General features: G+C 45.6%; 2 protein-coding genes across 6 annotated transcripts in view; one reads left to right on the forward strand and one right to left on the reverse strand.

Moving 5' to 3' along the window:
• Positions 1–158: 158 nt before the first annotated feature.
• On the reverse strand, positions 159–16,656 carry nus1 (NUS1 dehydrodolichyl diphosphate synthase subunit). Its single transcript, XM_040124684.1, has 6 exons — positions 16,542–16,656; positions 13,415–14,214; positions 11,623–11,754; positions 6,019–6,171; positions 3,128–3,227; positions 159–2,874 (listed from the first exon to the last, which is right to left on the reverse strand). The coding sequence occupies exons 2-6, from the start codon at positions 13,812–13,814 to the stop codon at positions 2,784–2,786; spliced, it is 876 nt and encodes a 291-aa protein (XP_039980618.1). The 5' UTR covers positions 13,815–14,214; positions 16,542–16,656; the 3' UTR covers positions 159–2,783.
• rad51b (RAD51 paralog B) overlaps positions 16,276–19,263 on the forward strand; it is a 67,434-nt gene continuing 64,446 nt past the window's right edge. For 2 of the 5 annotated variants that reach the window (XR_005707284.1, XM_040124679.1), the window contains exons 1-3: positions 16,276–16,516; positions 18,306–18,419; positions 18,730–18,834. Coding sequence is in view for 4 of the 5 variants with exons in the window: in XM_040124679.1 (XP_039980613.1) it covers positions 16,433–16,516; positions 18,306–18,419; positions 18,730–18,834 (303 nt within the window). In the remaining variant the exon portion in view is untranslated. Of the gene's footprint in view, positions 16,517–16,672; positions 17,338–17,484; positions 17,576–18,305; positions 18,420–18,729; positions 18,835–19,263 lie in introns of those variants that run through there. The other 3 variants (XM_040124681.1, XM_040124680.1, XM_040124682.1) reach the window with 3 other exon arrangements.

The raw sequence follows: 19,263 nt of genomic DNA on the forward strand, positions 1-19,263 counted from the left end.
GCGATCCGTCCCCATGAGCAGGGGTGCGGAGAGGAGTCTGACTAGGTGCGAGGACAAAGAGGAGATCGGAGGACTGAGCAGCAAAGAACTTTAATGGAATCGCGCTCCGGATGCAGACAGGGGGTACAAGGGGGAGTCATAACGTCCACCGGCATCTGCGTCTGGTCTGATGGCGTCGTGCATGGGGGGGGGCGTGTTAACAGTCAGACAGAACACGCACGCACACACACACACACACACACACACACACACGACCATGCTGAGGCTCTGGGATATGGACGAAACTAATCATTCTGCCTCACTCACTCACTGTCATCGTCAATGAGCGATGTTCAAGACAGAGCTGCTGTGGTTGATTTGTTTGGCTTCGTATTCTGCTCTCATCTTTACCCTGCGCTAACTATTTAATTACAGCATCATCTCCACATAACAGACTTATTTTCTGGTGGTCAGGACTCAAGTGTCACATTTTCTCAGGCATCCATGCTTTTTGGTACTTTTCTCTCCAACTTTAGAGGCAGACCTGAGCCACGACACGACAGATCACAAACAGAAGCTCCGCTCCACATCAGCATCCTGACAAACACCTGTAATCTCGAATCGGACAAATCAGCAAGCACCGCCACACAGTAAAAGTTTGGTTAACCTTCAAAGCACTGAACACAAGCATGAACAAAACATCTGTATTTTGGCAGAAAAAAAAAAAAAAAATCTGCTGCGGCTTTTGACTGCACCTCATGGTCTTCCTCAGAGGATGGAGATGTCTCTGCTGTTGCAACGTGGCCTACGTCTGGAACTGCGGTACTTCCACACTTCAGTCACACAGTCACAGGAGAGAAAACTCAATCCACTGAAGACCATGAGATGCAGTTCAAAGCACAGAAAAGCTAGTAAGTGCACCTTGAGTGAGGATTCTCTTTTCAATGTACAGTTTTTAAGATCAAGAAGAAACTTTCTGAGCTTGTTTTCTTGAGACAAGAGAATGAAGGTAGGATTTCAGTGACAGTTTTTTAATTTACCTCCATGTTGCCACACCTGCACCTCAAATCACTGTGAAGACCACGACTCAAAGAAAAACAGTCTGTGGCTGCGGCACATTGTGTTTTATTGAAGGAAACGGGAATTAAAACAGAAATCCCCGCATGAATGCCGAAAACTCAACTCAGTGCATCATAAGGAGCCGATGTCAGTTTGATTTCTCGTCAGGTTTCTCAGTAGTTTCTGTGCTGAGACGAAGCGGAGTTTGCCCAAAGTGAAGTCTCAGTTTGGGCCCGAGTACAAGCCTGCTACGCCAACCCAGGGGAGGACAGGCATTCGACTGACCCCTTTGTTTGATCAGCAACATTTTATTGTTCCCAAATGAGTCAGGTTTGTTGACCCTTTTCACAGCAAGTGAAGAACCGATAACGCTGATGGCTCTGTGGAAGTGAAAACTGAAACAATGCAGCAGTTCATGTTTTTAGTTTCATCTGTTTTTGACAAGTCAAAGCGTCCGCTGTGAAAAGGGTGTATTTTCTCTGGGTCGGGGCCCAGCGCTCTGTTTGGGAAGCACCGATAGCACCAGTTTATTAGAACCCGGGTCAGACGGGCAGAAACGTGCAGGCATGGGTCTGTAAACTGGGATGGATGTTTACCCACAGGTAACCCTCGTTTTCTCCTCCAAACCGGTTTCGCCTAAGACGGAGGTTCGTGTCCAACCTGATGATGGTCTGACTGCTGGCGTTTCTGACCTGTCAGACTTCTTCACCGCGTTCCCCGGTCTCAGTCATTGGTTACAAGGTTAATATAACTGACAGAAAGGTTTGACAAATCTATAAGAATCCGACCCAGACTAAATAATCTAAACTCAAGGTCCACTTACTGGCTCTTTGTGGAGTTGTGGTCTTCATCAGCAGATGGAGATGGCTAAGTTGTCATCCTTCGACCCAAATATGAACCTCTAGTTACATGAGAACTGATAACTTGGGAAAATGTAGTACTGAGTAGTAAACATTAGGGGGAGTTAGGACCATTTTGTCACAGGAATCCTCCTTGAAAGTGAGGTAAGACGGACTTTTCTAGAAGAGCTGTCAGCAGAGTTCAGCTCAGTCTAACAGGAGCCTTAAACAAACCTCTGGATGTGTCTGAAGCAACACAACACATGAACACACAACTGTAAGCTGGAGGCCACAGGGACAAACACGGAGCCACACGGATGTTGCATATTTACACATTATCAGCAACTCTGTCCCCAAGATCAACGTCTGCTGCTCAGCTCATACGGGGCTGCTAGCCGAGCTTCTCCCTAAAGTGCAGCTGTATTTCCCAGGATGCCTCACGAGGACGGGCACAAAGCCTTGTTTCTTCTTTGTTGTCTGCTGAATGAAGGCGAGTCATTTTCTGAGTCTTCAGCAGTAAACAGCAGCTGGAGACTGAATGACAAACAGTGAGCCGGAGGCTTTGAGAGGACAGAACAGGGTTTGTGGAACACTGAGTCTTCTCATGCCAGTGCGTGTCTCTGATGTCCTTTTTTTCTCTTGGCTTGGAGAGCATGTTCCACAAGTCCTGTGGAATGTGAGTTTATTAAAAGACGAGAGCTGGTAGCAGGAAGTGAGCTGGCCGGCTCTCCTGGTGTCCTCGTCTTTCAGCTGTCTCAGTCTGTTAGAGATCCGGGAGATGGACAGAGTTGGGGAGGGGAACAGTGAGGGACGCAGCGGGGTGCGGGGGGGTCGGTCCAGACCTTCCCCCGACTGTGTGAACCCCGCACTCCTTCCCGTCTGAAGAGCCCGAAGCCGGCCTGAGCATCACTGGCCGATCCGCTGCTGACAGGCACCATACCGCTGCAGGGCACCCAACAAGTCCTCGTAGGACACATTTCTGTGGGAGGGCAGGGAGCTGTGGACACAGAGCGAGACACACACCTCAAACACAACTGAACACATCCGGAGGGAAAAACACACCTGCAATGAGAGCTCAACAGTGCCATCTGCTGTTCTCTTTTTGTAATATTGCAACTGCATTTTCACGACTAAACCTGAATCTAACACTCGAGTCTGCAAAATAAGGCCTAATCTACAATTCTCAGTGCCTCAGTCACTGATTGATTTATCGGCCACACAGAAACAGACTCGGACAGACAGTGACTCACATGAATTCAGTGAGTCTGATGTGCCAGGGGAGGAAGCCCAGCGTGCTGTCGACGGGACCAAACTTCACCACCAGCTCAGGGTCGGGAATGTTCTTCGACTCTGAAACAAGCACAGACAGGCGGCATGTCAGCAGCACGACTGATTTATCCGTGGGAACTCCGTAACACTTCAAACACAGCGGAACAATGGCACACGTGACAGCTACACTTGAACAGACCTTACGGCGACATGGTGATGCGGCCGCTGTTCAGTAACGTGTGCGCAGATAAATGTGACACCAAACTAGAGCAGGATGCAGGAAACGTTCACATGAGCAGGTTTCGGTCATCATTCGTGGTCAGCGCTTCGCCGTGACATCTCATCAGCGTAGTACACGCCCCGAAGCGTCATCAGTGAAGTGCTGACTTTGTATTTTAATGGACTACAGAGACCATCGCGACGGACATTTCCTTCCGTCTGACTCCAGGTCGCAGAGCTCCTGTGAGCAAACCCTCATCACGGTGGCCGTGAAGAGCAGTGCGCCCTGGACACCGCCGATCAGGTGACATATACCGTCAGTGAGGGTGGGGGGCCAAACGATCTAACCTGTCACATGGTCGGATGTCGTTGTCAGGCAGTGGCAGCATGTTATCAGCACTGTGGCAGGAGAGGTGACTTCCTTCCTCTGTTGAACTCTGAGGACTTTTGCTTTCTGGCGGTTCAGCCTTTTATCAGTTTATGGCTGTTAGACACTGGAACACTGGCATGTGTTCATGTTTCTGTGTGTGTGTGTGTGTGTGTGTGTGTGTGTGTGTGTGTGAGAGAGAGAGAGACAAAAGACTATGCACTTTGGTTCACACTTTCATTTCAGCTGTATATAAAAGCTCTTTATAAGATGTAGTGATAAAAAGTCACAGTCTGTAAAACTGAATGAATACTGAATGTGTGTCGAAGGCAGATATTGTCAGACACTGCACAGAGTGCAGCCTGTGTTGTGATACTGTCATTATCATGAATCTAGTGAGATTCCCTGTGATTCTTCCCAGCCCTTGTCAGCGATAATCTAAATGCTGCAACGTGTGGTCAGATAGGCAGAGGGTCTTCAGACGGATGTCGGAGTCGCCAGTCCAGTGTGTTTTCAGGTAAGGCAACCGGGTGCCCTCCTCGCTGACCGGTGACTGGCTGATGGTGCTGACCAGATGTGCTCACGTGTGGGTTATATTACTGCCCTTCTGTCTGTGTACACGCTCTCTTTCGTCCAGAGCACCACTCGGGTTTTGAACCAGATACCCGACCTGAGGAACACCGGCGGCTGTATAACGGCCACAACGACTGTGGAATCTCTTTACAGTAATGCTGATACTGGTGCAGGCAGAGAGGCTTTGAACCACTGTCTTGAAACAAGATCTCCTGATGCCATGAATCCTTATCACTTTACTGCTCAACTCACTGAGTGAACAAAGGAGGACTATGGGAAAATAATGTCTGAGATCTCCCTGTTCACCTCCACTCTATTTTAGGGTGTCAGTGCTTGAATTAACATTATTCAATGAGTTATTATTGAAAAAACTTCACTTTTGCGGCCTGCAACTCATTTGTTGTTGTTGTTATTTCTCCTGCTGAGACGCGATTGTTTGAATAATCGAGAGATTTGAACGTCTCACACTGTGCAGAAAAACTTTAGGGGGCCACGTTAAACAGAAGTTACTTCATTTTAAGTTGCTGCTGCCCAGTGCACAACACCTGATCACAGCAATGTGCCCTGGAGGAGCGATCAGTCACGTTGGCTTCATGAAAACAATGAGGCTTCTGATCTGGACCTCTGAGCTTCAGAACCAGGCTGTTAGACAGGACTATGGTAACGTCACTTACTATAACCAGGACTCGACTCATTAAGCTGATACGGATATCGATATCCGAGGAGTCTGATAATGATTATTTTTTTTAAACATACAAGACAACATAGACAACAATCTTCATACAGATCCCTTAGAGTTGTTTTTTATAAAGAACCGTGACCAAGGTACAAACTGAACGGACATCTTACAGTGTAAAACTTGTCAGCGCTCTCTGGTGGACAAAGTATGTAATGCTGACACTGTTTCTAAATGTCCTCAGACCTTGTTTGATGTTTCTGTACTGACATTTCTCATCACCCATCTGCCAACAAATACACTGATATATATATATATATATATATATATATATATATATATATATATAAAAAAAAATAAAATATCGGCTGATTTATCGGCCCAGCTCTATGTATGCCCACTGAATGAAAGCACATAAATAATTGCCTGCCAGAAAATTAGAACATCTGTCCTCTACTGTTTCCTGCACATAAAAATTTCTGTTTTAATCAATCCAGCTGTATACATGCCACGTACTGCTCCTCCCTCATGCTATTGGTGTGACCCGATGTTTATTTCACTTCCAGTCTAGTCCCCTGACACATGCACGTAACATCAGTGATTGTGTGTCGGGCTCTGAGTAAGACCAAAACCCAGGAGACCTACAGTCAGTAGTGTGCCTGAACGCCTCCTATGTGACACGGACAGAGAAGCGAAGCTGCTGCTGCTGCTGCTGCTCACGTTATGCCTCCTGTGTAGACACGGTGTTAAAATGAATCATGTCAGAGGTGTGACTGAAGCAGCTGTTTGCTCTCCTTCCTCTGCGAACATTAAACCAGCTGTGATGCTGCAGTGTAGTCGCGGTGTTATCAAGATTTCCACTAGCAGATGATTCTGAGGATTTCATTTCTTGTTTTGTGAGTAGTGTGTTTGCAGTAAGACCTGGTAATTCTGCACTGTGTAGATATGAAGTATGTTTTGAAAATATAAAGCTGAGACTTATCTGACTTTGAGCCTGAGTGATCCCAACACACACACACACACACACAAAGTGGTACCTCTGAGCAGTATGTCCAGCATGGTGACGCTGATGTCTTTGGAGCTCCTCTCTTTGTTCTCCACAGAGCGACAGAGCTGCTGTGCTGCCTGGACAATACTCTGCTTCCCATCCTCAGGAGACAACACCTTCACTGTGGGCCTGCAGGAAACCACTGACAGACACACAGACACAAACAAACAACATGATTACCTTTAACTGGCCATGACTGAAGATTAGAGCAGGATTTACCTTCACTTTCTGGTTCTGGATGTTTAAAGTGAGCCTGACTGTCGCTGGTCCTCAGTTCTACAGACACACTGACAGTTTCAAACACTAACATTTGAAGTGGGTTGGGGTAGTTTGGTAATATCTGGGTCATGGCACTCCAGTGGTAGTCGTTTACGTGTGTATTCCACTTTCTTGTGTGATTTGGAATGAAAAGAACAAGCTTTGGTTATCGATGATCTGATATCTGCAGCAGAGGTTAAAGAAGGATTTTACAACTGAGAGATGGTAAATCTCCAGGACTGGATGGCCAACCAGAATAATACGATAATATGAATAAAACTTTTTTAGCTATATTGGCCCCAGTCTTGACTGAACTGTATCATGAGGCAACAGCAGTAAAAGATTTACCAAACTCATGCAGGGAGGCATTCATATCCCTGATACTAAAAAAAATCCAGGTTATTACAGACCTGTAACAAAATTATATCTAGAGTTCCGCTCACAAGATTAGAAAGAGTTATACCAAATGAAGTACTGTACATATTGAGCAGGCAGGATTTGTAAAAGGGAGGATCTGCTCTGATAACATCACAAGACTTCTGACAGAGATTCAAAGCAGCCCGCCACTGTGCTCTCTCTGGACGCAGAGACGCCCTCTGCTCGGTCTCAGGCCAGGATTTTTTAAATTGGATCAGTATATTTTATACTAGACCAAATGTTACAGTACAGATAAATGGAATTATTTCAGACCTTTTAAAATATGTATTCCAAATTGCCCGACGCTAAGTTTATTATGTGATTTCTCTAATGTACCTGGATGGGGTCCAATACAGGTAAATACATTATGTCTGGGTCTGGTGTCCAAAGACATGCATGTAAGGTAAACTGGCAAACTGGTGACTCATATTGGTTAACTGACTGCCGACCTGTCCCGGGTTCAAGGTTCAAGCTTTTTATATCATTTCTACAATGTCTAAGAGTGAAATATTGTTTCTCATGGAACAGCTGGGAGGAGGTTAGGGGTGCTAGCCAGACGGTGCAAGCTGTTGAGGATCTTCACAGCTTGAGGGAAGAAGCGGTTGCAGAGCCTGGTGGAGGAGGTCCTGATGCTCCAGTATCTCCTGTCTGATGGTAGGAAGGTGAGAAGATTGTGGCTCCACTCTGGTTCTCAGACTTGAGATCAGCACGTGGTTAGCATGCGTCTTTCTGAAGTCAATGATAACCTCCTTCGTTGTCCCTATGTTTAGGACTCTTGGTCTTACAGCATGCTGCTAGTAGTTCGACCTCTTCTCTGTGAACGGTTTCATCATTGTTGCTGATAAGGCAGTGTTGTGTCACCAGCCGACTTGGTGATGTAGTGTCAGTCGTATGTCAACAGCGTGAATAGGAGTGGGCTGAGCACACAGCCCTGAAGAGTGCTGGTGCTCAGAGTGGTGGTGCAGGAGGTTCAGTTGTCCATCTGGAATGACCACAGCCTACCACTGAGAAAGCCCAGTACCCAGTTGCAGAGGGAGGTGTTGAGACTTAACTGGCTCAGCTTCCCAATCAGGAGTTGTGGGATGATTGTGATGAAGGCTGAGCTCAAGTCAATGCGTAGCATCCTGACATACAGCGGCCTCAGAAAGTTTTCAGACCCCTCCACTTTCTGCAAGCTTCAATGTGTCGTAGATTTAATTTTAAAATAAATTTGTTTTTATACATTTGCAAAAATTTCTAAAAACAAGTTTGTACTTTGTCATTACGGGTTACTGAGTGTAGGTTGATGGGCAAAAATGGCAAATTTTAACCATTTAAAAGTAAAACTACAACACAATAAAGTGGGTGGGCAGATGTCACAGTGTTTTCAGTGGAGCGCCTGGAGCAGTAAGCAAACTGGAGGGGGTCTAGTATGATAGGGAACAGCCTCTCGAAGCACTTCATGATAACCTGTGTGAGTGCTATGGAGCGGTAATCATTCTGTCAACACATGGGAGACTTCTTAGGCACCGGGATGATGGTGGTTGATCTGAAGCGTTTGGGGAGGACTGCTTGAGCCAGAGAAATGTTGAAGATGTCAACATTTGCCAGCTGTCCAGCACAGGCCCTGATAGCACAAGCCAGGATTCTGTCTGGTCCTGCTGCTTTTCTATTTTGCTTGTTATTTTTAAGAGAGAACAAAAAAAAAAATATTATTGCCTATTTCTCAGGAATACAGTGTGTTTGATTGCTTGTGTGATTGTCATTTTGGTTTGTATGTCTAACTTCAATTTTTGTAATTATGGTTTGTGAATTTGGTTTCGAATTTAAATTAAACAAATGAGTGCACTAATCTGGCAAACTTGAAACTGCATTTCTACACAGCCATCTGAAAGGAAGCTTGGGTGGGGGATGAACCCACCCAAATGAATTCTATATACAGGAAACACTGGAGCTACAGGCTGTAGCTGCAGAGACAAAGCAAGGAGCTACACACTGCCTCAGCCAGCGCTGAGCAAACTGGCTACACCAGCTCCACGGCTTCCTCAGTACAACAGAGCTCCATCATGGAAACTGAATTCCATTTGATGGGTTCATGGGAAGAGAATGCGACAAAAAAACCAAACAGTGAATGTGGTTGAGGCATTCACATATCCGAGAAAGGCAGTGGATGAAATGGCAGGTAACTGACTCTCACACACAAACTAATTTTCCAAGTCTCGATTGGTGCAGGATGAAGCTGCACAGTTCCTCATGTAATAACACCAATCATGAATTTCATTCACGAGTTTGACCTCTACAATAGCACTGTGCTGAATCAAATCCAGTCTTGTGTGTTCACAGGTAACCTGTCTGACAGTCTTGGGGCTTGTTTCCAGCTCACTGTGATTTACTGCTCTCTGCCCCCCAAACACACCTGCAGGTGCAGCATAAACTCTTTCCAATGGAGCCGATGCTCAAATGCAATACTCAACTCCAAGTCTGCTTGCTTCACTATTATGTCCAGCGTCCAGTTTATACACTGTTACAGAGACACACTGATTCCAGGTACAGAAAGATCTGATTTGAAGATTCTGTGTGTTTGAAGCATCTTCTGTCTCCGATCTTTCAAACTCTAATAACACTAGCTTGATAAATAACTGATAAATAATCCAGACCAATATATTTTTAGGGATCTTGGTGTGAGACAGAAAACTGTAGATGTGAGTTTCTGTGGGCTAGGCGGCAGTGTCAGTTTCTGTCTTTTTTGTCCTGGAAAACTAGTCTAACACCATACTCCAGTCCTGGTGTTCATCCCATGGAATGACAGAGGACAGGGGCGTGGGTACCTTTGGGCATATTGAACACTGAGCCTGTTTCTGTCGAACGACCTTCGTGTTTTCCATTATACTCTTACAAGTTCGTCTCATTTTACAATCTTTCCCCTCCACTCAAAATATTGTCGATTGTTACAGAAGAAAGGTTTAAATTTTTTTGAGGAGATGATGTCAAGCAGATGGTAACGTCATTATATCTGCCAGTGTATTCAAATTAGCATTTTGCTCGGTAACTGTTTTATATTTCTGTGTGGTTTGAAAAGGACCCAGAACCAGCTACGTATGATCAGGAAAGCTCATTATCATGTTTCAGCTTTGAGAAGGAATGATGAGAAATAACACTGGGAAATGAAAGCTTGTGAAACAGAACTGATGCTTGCTCTCCATCAAAGTAGCCATCCCGCCAGTCAACAAACAAGATAACCACGTTCTTATACGTGATGTTTTAGTGTACACTGAGCAAACCGTGTGACGAGGAAGAGAAGCTTCAAATGCTGTGCCTTGTTTGCAAAGATAATTCTGATGCTGTGCAGAGGCCAAGCTAACAACACAGCCGAGCAACATGTTGCAATAACTATCCCTTACATGCCAGACGTACATGGCAAATGGCTGCAATCAGATCACACTTTTATCCAAAACACTTAATGATTTTCCTCTGATTTGCCCCCCATTTACCCTTTCACACAAATCTGTGCCATTGTAGGTGGCTCAGGACACATATGTAGTTTGTATATGAAGTTTACGTTTAATTTTCATTTCATATGTACAAGCAAAAAAAGCTGTTTTGAATTTGTTGTGGGGAAAAAAAACCTCTCTCTGTAAAACTATATTCCACATGTTAAGATCACAAACTAATACTATGCATCAGACTTTAAACTAAGTCCTGTTAGGGGTTTCAGTGTTCATCTTTTTTTACTTCAGAAGCTCAGGTGCTGTGAAACAGTGTAAAATATGCAACAGAATTCATTAGTCATATCTAATAAATCATGAAATTGATGATATTTACCGGGGGATCCGCATGGGGCTTTGACAACTGGTGGGGTGACTGCACTTGGAATCCACTGAAAAACAGTGGAGCAACAGTGGAGAAAAAGGCTGCAAAAAAGTGAATGATTTTGGGTGGCGGACAGATGTGACCGTAGAGGGCGCTCTTCCTCAGAGCTCCAGGTTTGAAACAGGTTGCAATCCAGAGTGGCTGCTGATCCGAGCCTATTCTCCGTTCTACCTACTGCCTTATTTGCTCACACACTGAGCGTAGTAAAATCCGCCACTTTTTTCCATTAATTATGGCTTATCTCTCAGAGTTTTATTGCATTTAGAGACTGGTCAAATTCAATTTAAGCAAAAAATATAAAACCCCTGATTCTAGTTTGTTTGAATAAGCTTATTCTAAACTGTTGCCTAGTGTGAGTGAGGCAATAAATGACACATGTACACACTTACACAACCATATTGTGTCAGTCATTCAGTGTGTTAACTGGAGAAAACGGGTCACATTGGTAACTGGGGATCACATTTACCTTCACTGTACTAACCAGGTTTCTGTAGATCTATTTACATACCAGCAGGTCCGTAATTAGATTTCTCCCCTACCCCCGACCGTGTAGTAATGGCACAACACGCTGTGTTGGTCATGGCTTTTTTTATTTTGTCATTAGTGTGTGTGTCTGTGCTTGAGCAGACAGGCGGTGCATTGAGAGGACGGAGGGACAGACAGAGTGGAGCTTTTCTTCACAGCACAAAAGTGTCTGAATTTAACAAGCAGTTAAATGTTCAGCGGGGAAACTGACTGGAGGATGATCTCTCCTTTCATTCAGCCACTCACTGTCACTTTCCCTGTCTTCAATCTTTTGCCATGCACATGCATATTTGTAAAAACCCGATTAGAAGCCCAGTTAGGTGTACACACATGGCAGAGAAATCTACATTCTCCCGGAGAAATCTAGCCAGGGAAACCAGGTTTCCATAATCCCCTACCCTGACTACAGAAACCAGGTTTCTCCTTTACATGGCATTTAAGAAATCAGTTTACTGGAGAAAGCCAACTGTAACACATTTATACTTAAGTGCATGTAAACACACTGACTGAAATAAGAGTAGAGCCAGCTGTGCGAAGTCCTTACCATGGTGCTGGTGTTTGTCACTGCCATTGCTCAGGAACTCCACATTGTATTTGGATCCATCTACTCCAAGCAAATCCTGCTGCTGCCTTACTATCTCCTCCAGGAGACGGGAATTGTTCTTTCGAAAAGTACCTGGGGGAAATACCAATGAGGATGATAAGCATGTCGTTCAATCCAAACTCGAGAAGAATAAAATAAAAAAAACATTTTTATTGCCTTCACTTAGATGCTGGAGGAGAAAGCAGGAAAGGCCAGAAGTGAAAGATGAAACATTACAGCTCTGACTCTGTAGCTGGTACTTGGATTGATTACATTTAGAAGAAAATGTAATCAATGCACACAGCAGTGGCTTCAAGAGTATGTAAGCACTAAGTAAAAAGATCAGGTGTCCTGTTCATCCACAATCAGAATGAACGGCTCTAACATGCGCAACACCGACTCCAACTCTCAACCACGAGCAAACGTTGGAAAAGATGAACCAGCACTGAAAGCTTGGATCTACTATGAGCCCGTTGCTGTGCTTTAGTGAGTTTTTTTTCCTTTTATCCGTTTTGATCAGAACCTACCGCAACTGAAGCTACTGAGCAGCACAGTCCAGCACTAGTCACTGTCACATACTCATAGTTAGCTGCCCTGTGAGAGAGGCATCAGTTCCTAAAAAGAGGAACAGGGCAACGTCACAGAGGGAAGTCTTTCACTCAATTCGAAGGGGCAGGCATGCACAGAAATAATACAAATATTCACAAAGCAGAATGTAATAAAATGGAGCTTTTCATGACCAATTTGCATCATTTCATCAGATTATAAACACCAGCTCTTTCAAGTGGGATGAGGCTGCTTTTGCAATGAACCAGTCTATTGTAATCAATGTGTTTACTTGGGTAATTTGTGTCCTGTGTGAGCCCTAATGTAAACACAGCTTGTGTCCTGTACATGGACGTGTGCACGGGGCTACATCCAAACTATGAGCCTCTGCGAGAGGCCGGAATAAGTCACACTAGGTCCCATGTTTAATGAGGAAAATAACTTAGACGCAAATAAGAAGTTCAACAGACTAGGCCTGATAACACAGTCTCATTTAGGCATTTCAGTTTCTTATGAGACAGTAAAACGAGCATAGTCTCTGTGTAACCGTACAACTGAGGAACGTAATGCGGAACCAACAAATATAACCTCTACAGTCACATGGTATTACTGAAATAAGCCGGGGGGGGGATCATGTCCCTAGTGGGAGGGAGGATCGTTTTTCTACTTCTATAAATTATGGTCAAATGAGTTAGGAAACATTATGCAAGTCAAACAACGTTATCAAACCAAACTAATCAAACACAAAGGGTGTCTGAAAAATAACGATAAGACAACAGTTGTGTAGTTTATACAGTCTCACAGGCGTTACTCTACAGGTTGTTCAGTGCATTAAACTGCATATATGCACACTTTTGCATATTTGGATATTTTCAGAATTTACTTTTAAACACTCAGGACAAGTAGGACATGAAGACAGTCAACCCCTGCCAGCTGCTGCCTGCCACAATATCCCGGTTTTATTCAAGAAAAAAGGGAATTCATTTTGAATCTGGGGGGTGACTTTTCTCACGGGGGTCCTCTAACCTTTTATGTTCAACCCACTGGCCCTTCAATTTGTGGAGTGGCTCGGTGGGAAGATGCGGGGATTTATTAGCAGAGACAGGATCCGTCGGTAAACCTAAGTTCGAAACATTATTGTAGCAAGGTGGATTTCACGGAGTTGTGCCTTCATCCCGTACGCAAAGACAGAGACGGAAATGTTTACCGTGATTGTCATAGACGCTGACATAGGATATACCGACGGCCATACACCACACCACCAGGTTTGCGATGTCTGTATAGCTGGGCTCCTCCTCCGCTACCAACAGGCCGATGTGGACCGGCAGCTTCTCCAGAGACCTGCCGTCGGACAGCCACCGTGACCGGCGACTGGCAGTGCGGTTTCCAGTTACCGGGTTAGCGTTAGCATCGGGGTTGTGATTTAACTTCCTCTGATGGTCCGGGAACCCAGCGAGGGCCACCGGCAGCAGCAGTGCGGCCATCGCCCGCTCCCACAGCCGGCCCTTCCAGCTCCGAAGGCGGACACGGAGCCAAGAGACGAGCGCCCTGTTGACGTGGACCATAACCAGCAAGAGCCGCCATAAGAAGCCGTACAGCAGCGCCATTAGCGTCCTTCTTCCCGCGGAAGTCTTAAAGTCTTAAAGGACGGCGGTCAAATGCGCAGCGGAGGCGCTTCACTCTGAAGTACGATCTGCCTGCTAAATCTGTTTCAGCGGCGCCAACTGCTCACTCCGCCTGCCGCCATCTTCCTCTCTCCTTGGCAACCCCTGACCTGCGAACCCTCGGCGTGATACACGTAGCTCGCTGATTGGACAGGACGAGAGTGACGCACTACCGTGGCCGCCGTGTGATTACGCCGAGTGGCGTCAGCGCAGGGCTCCGGCTTTCGTCTTCAGTCACGTCGACGTCGCTGTCCGCGCTTCCGGTGGAGGCTGGGACCGTCGATGGCCAATTATTCCCAACGACTGGGGAAATCAAATCTGCGGCGCCAAAAAGATTCACATCCTACGAAAAGAGCATAAAAACGAGTTGGGAAAGTAACGAAATCGAAAAGAGAGTGTTTTTGATATAACTAATGAATGAGGAATCGCTGAGTGACTGGAGCATTGGTCAGACTCTTTTATTATCGGCTGTCCCACCAGGGTTGCTACGTCAACCAATAACAGAGAGAAATACAATCAGTTTACAGGTTTATCTGAGCTCTGTTCGACATCCAGTGCACGGACATCATACTGTATACATGCATTTTGTGGTCCGGCGCCACAAGGTGAGCCAGTGATCACGGCGCTGTATACGGTGGAAGTGAAGGCTATCTCATTAGCTCCTCTGCGGGTGGAGGAAGTCCAACCCGCACGAAGACAGTACTCAAGTGTTGAGGAAAGCTGCAGATATTTCAAACACTGGGCCATGCGTCATGGCCACCATAGAGGTGAAGTCTTTCTATAGCAACACTGCATGAGGACGGATGATCGGATGCCTCCGAGTCATTTTTACTGTCAAACTGGCTGAATGGACTCTCATAGGTAATATACTCCATTTTCAAGGTGTTCTCTGTAGGCAGGAGAAGGACGCGGCCACCAAACTATGCACATTTTTTGCTTGGGCATTGCCAGAAGGACATTAAAGGTGTTCCACTTTTAACCCTTTTCTAGATGAAGTGATATGGTGTGGTTGTGTGTGTGTGTGTGTGTGGGTGGGGTGGGGGGTCTTACACTGCTGATGTCTTCTTCACTTTCTCTGGCTGTGAAAAGGAGCTACTGGATTCCCATTCCTATGTGATTAATATCCACAAGAACCTGAAATCAAGCTTGCAGTATGATCACAACTCCATCAATATCCTGGATCTGAAGGAGGAAACCTACAATAACCACACAGCGGAATTAAGTATTGCATGCAGACTGTTTTCTTCCCCAGTCGCTGGTTAACAATATCCCCAATGGCCAAATACAGAGACGGAGGCGTATTTGTGACTCTATCAAAGATTATGTTGCTCGGTCTGTTGGCATGCAGCAGCGTTTTCATGCGGAGGGGCTACGAGCCTAGAGGTCTGGAGCAGGCTCACGATAGAGGCCTTGAACTGGAGAGGAATGAAGTACTCTGTATAGTAGTTTTTTGTAGAATAAAGATGAAAACATACAGAAAAGCCGTAGTTTGTCATGGTTACAGTAGACAGGATGTCTAAATTAAACACAGAAAAGAAAAGTTGGACATTTCTCTGAGTGATGTTGCCTGAACATCCACAGCTGACTTTCAGACGTCCACCAACAATGGAAGACAAATAGAGTCAGAGTTATTTACCACTTTCCCTGTAGACACTGCAACCAAATGGTAAAAAAACCGAGTTGTCAGTGATGTGTCCTCACAGGACAACCATTCCAGCTATGGTGAAATTTAACACCATCCATTAATATTATATAATTATATATAATGTATCATATTTATATAAAAAAGCTGCGGAAGACAAGACGATGGCTTCCACAACAGGGTAATGATCCTAAACACACCTCAAAATCCACAATAGACAACCTCAAGAGGGGCAAACTGAAGGTTTTGCCGTTGCTATTCACAGCAACGGGAATTTTGACCAGGGGTGCCCAAACTTTTTCATGCCAGTGTACATCAGATCGATGGCAACATGAATATAGGAATGATTAACAGCAAAATGAGACAGGGCATTGCATCAGATGCAGGATGATGAAAACGTACCACGGTGGGATGATAAGTGCAAACAAGCAGTGAAGAGTAGAAACAAAGCATCTAAACCAGATCTGCAGACAAGTAGAAACTGACCCTAAGGAAGGGGGAAATAACCAAACAGTGACAACAGTCCTGCGGTAGGAAACCACTTGCATGAAATACGGAATAAAGCAGAAGGGGCAAGGAATTGGGAGTAGATTAAGAATTGGTCACAGCAATTTGAACAGTGCACTGCGAAGGAGGCCGTGCAGCACAGGGCTACAGAGACTAGGACGAGTGGAGGCCAGGATTTTAAAGACGCGCTTGCGGACGAATTACAAGATTGTAGTGGAGGATTAAAACCAGGAGGAGGCAGTAATGCAACTTCATGGATGCCAACTGCCATAAAACTCTGACAAAGAAGAATAAGAAGCGCCAACACCACCAGGCGGCAGCGTCAGTCCGTTGCCAGTAGCTGCTCTCCATCGTAGGAGAGGTTTCATCCTTTGCAGTCCGAGGCCGAAGAGGTCGGTGAAAAGAAGTCGTCATGGCCACTAGAAAACTGAGGCGAACTGGCGTTTCAAGCGAAATATGCGACAGACTGAAGCGGCATGACATAGAGAGCTGTAAGGTAAGATGAAGCCAGAGCGACTCACCTCCCCGTAGGAAAGCTCAGGGAAGCGACTGCGCGCCACAGTTGAACGGACTTGGGGGCGGTTGACCAGACGTTCATTTGCCATAACAGTCACATAGTCTTCATCGTTCAAGTCTCTCGTCTTGTAAAACCCCCAAACACCGCTCGGAAACTCACGATAAAGTCTGAATCCCAACTTTGTGTCGCCCTTCGGAGTTACACCCGGAGTCTGGAAGGGGCTCCGTGTTGCCCCCTGTGGCCGTTGTTGGGAAAACAGCGATTCTCACCAAGCGCTAAGTAGCAGTGGGAGTGTCCGCCCTCCGGCCGCAGGGGGGCAGCAATGAGCCCATCACAACCTGGGGCACCGCAACGGACACATCTAATTAAATAGCATATAATAAATAAAATATAATGTAATCTTATACTTTTGTAACAATAAAACAAAGAATCCGGGGCACTTTGTCAGTTTCTTTTGATGCCTATTCAGACAGCTCTGGAGCAGTTTAGTAACTTTCCAGTGAGCTTACTTTACGGTAACATCACTGCCATGTATCCTATATTATTTCTCTCTGCCATGACTCGTATTTCTCAGTCGGTGGTGACTTTCTCTTCGGGCCTCGCAGGCCCGCTCAGCGGTGGGTTTCTGATTTCTCAGTGTAGTGGTGCACGGACAGTCTGTCACCTCATCAAGGAGAAGGGATTTGTCGGCTGACTGTCCCAGTGTACAAAGAGTGACTGCCTATGAGGAGTAACAGTCAATGAAAGTCCAGGGTCTCTTCACTTGGCTGTTTTCAACACTGTGTGTGGGCTCTGTGCAGGTGACTTTGTCCTCTGACTGTGAGACATGCAGTTTGTTTTCGTGTGTTTATGTGCAATTGTTGTGTGTGAATTTGTCAGATAGAGAAAAGACTAACTGGTTGTTTTGGAAAATGTACGTCTGGTTACCTTCCCCACCTCTGTTAAAGAGCAGCACAAAGCTGAGCCTCTCTACGGAACCGTCATCCACCGGGTGGGAGAGACCAGCGGGGTAACCGATGCGGCGATGAGGACGCGACGGTAAATGAGCAGCCAGTGGGGCTGAAAGCACAGATGTAAATCCAGAGGCCTGCTGTATAAACCACTTTATCACCACTGTTGAAATTGGATCAGGGTTCTTTCTGCTAGCCTGTTATCTCTGATATTTTTACCTACCTGCTTTGACCCATGTGACTCATCCCTAAACACACACATTTTTTTGGACATTCAAATGATCAACACGCCATCGACTGATTTGTTTGATAATGGAAATCTCACCGTTGGGGTCAGTTTGTTTTATTAGAAAAAATGGGGTAAAATAAATGGAGTTTGGGGTCTGAACTCTGAGTGAATTATCGGTGGTGTTTGAACTCCCTCCACCCTCCAGCAGCCCCCTCTCTCCTTGGTCTGTTACGTCTGTACAGTGGTTCTTTACATGTTGTTTTCCTCATTTCCACGTCAGAACACACTCTAAAGACATTTGACCAACAGATTTTATTCCTAATTTTTGGAGGAGGAGCAAAAGTGAGAGATTTTTGCTTGATCAGGCCTTGATAAAGAAAGTGGGCTTTTCAGGGCTTATAAAGGCTGCTGGTGTGTTCAGTGTCAGGGATCTGAGCTGGAGACCCTTCTCACTGAGGGAAAAGAATCTGTTTGGGCTTCCCATTCCCCATATTACTGATGTGATACACACAGGATATTAGGCCACTGACGAAGTGAGACAGGTAGTGGCCCACAACGCACACACTTGACTCTGCGTTTTTCTGTGCAGGACCTGTTGTCTCTGACTCCTGTTGAAGTGATGCATGCTGCAGGGCTGAGCTACCAGAAGGCCTCAGTGCTGCTGCAGTCAGTGAGCAAAGCCATTGCACCGCCAGTCACCACGGTTTGTACATGCTCCCAAGGTTACAGGCCACAGTGACTGGATAACATTAGGGGCAAGTGTCCCTTCTCTTACAGTATATCACTGTCATTTGGGTTTCAGTATCTTGCTAAAATCACATCGTAATGCAGTGAATAAATGTGATTGTCCCAGGCTGTGATTTGGGATAGTTTGGCAACCTATCGTTATCCTGTTCTGCAGACACGTGCTGATTGATGAGGCTTCCACTTTTTAAGAGCTTCTTTTAGAAACAATATGTATCTGGCACGCTGAAGCCAAAAATGAAGACTTACAGTAGTTGCTGTTTTGGTAGGCTCTGGAGGTGTGGAAGCAACACTCTGGCTCCTGTTTCTCTACATCGTTGCCTGCTCTGGATAAACTGCTGAGAGGAGGCCTGCCCTGTGGGACCGTCACAGAGGTACACCAAAGAAATAATCACTGAAGCATTTCGGGTTAAATATCAGATATCAGTCAGATGCACCCTGTTAATTGAATTAAATGGTCGGTTAAACATTAGTTCAATAGCTCAACATTTTGGAAAATGTACTTATTTGATTTCTTGCAGAGAGGTCGATAGCACTCACATGCCCGTGCGGTAAACACGAAGCTACGGCCAGGAGCTGGTTAGCTTAGCTTAGCATAAAGACTGGAAACAGAGGGAAACGGCTAGCCTGGCTCTGTCCCAAGGAAACTAAATGCTGGGGTTTTGCAGCACAGAAACAGAAGTTACGCTTATGTGTTTCTCAGCAGATGCATTGTGTGTATTCTATGGGGAGCTGTAAAAACCAAAAGACACTCCGCAACGACTTCCCTTTAAAGCTTCTCTCCAGAAGTACTAAGTCAGGAC

This window comes from Xiphias gladius, chromosome 4, assembly GCF_016859285.1.
Source record: "Xiphias gladius isolate SHS-SW01 ecotype Sanya breed wild chromosome 4, ASM1685928v1, whole genome shotgun sequence".
Classification (NCBI taxonomy): domain Eukaryota; kingdom Metazoa; phylum Chordata; class Actinopteri; order Istiophoriformes; family Xiphiidae; genus Xiphias; species Xiphias gladius.

What these genes read in the sequence shown, in the direction of transcription:
- nus1 (XM_040124684.1), bottom strand. Translation starts at nt 13,814, where the DNA reads ATGGCGCTGCTGTACGGCTTCTTATGGCGGCTCTTGCTGGTTATGGTC. An exon ending in CAGCGTCTATGACAATCACG is followed by an intron (nt 11,755 to 13,414) that starts GTAAACATTTCC and finishes TATTTCCCCCAG; the next exon opens with GTACTTTTCGAAAGAACAAT. An exon ending in TGACAAACACCAGCACCATG is followed by an intron (nt 6,172 to 11,622) that starts GTAAGGACTTCG and finishes TGTGTCTGTCAG; the next exon opens with TGGTTTCCTGCAGGCCCACA.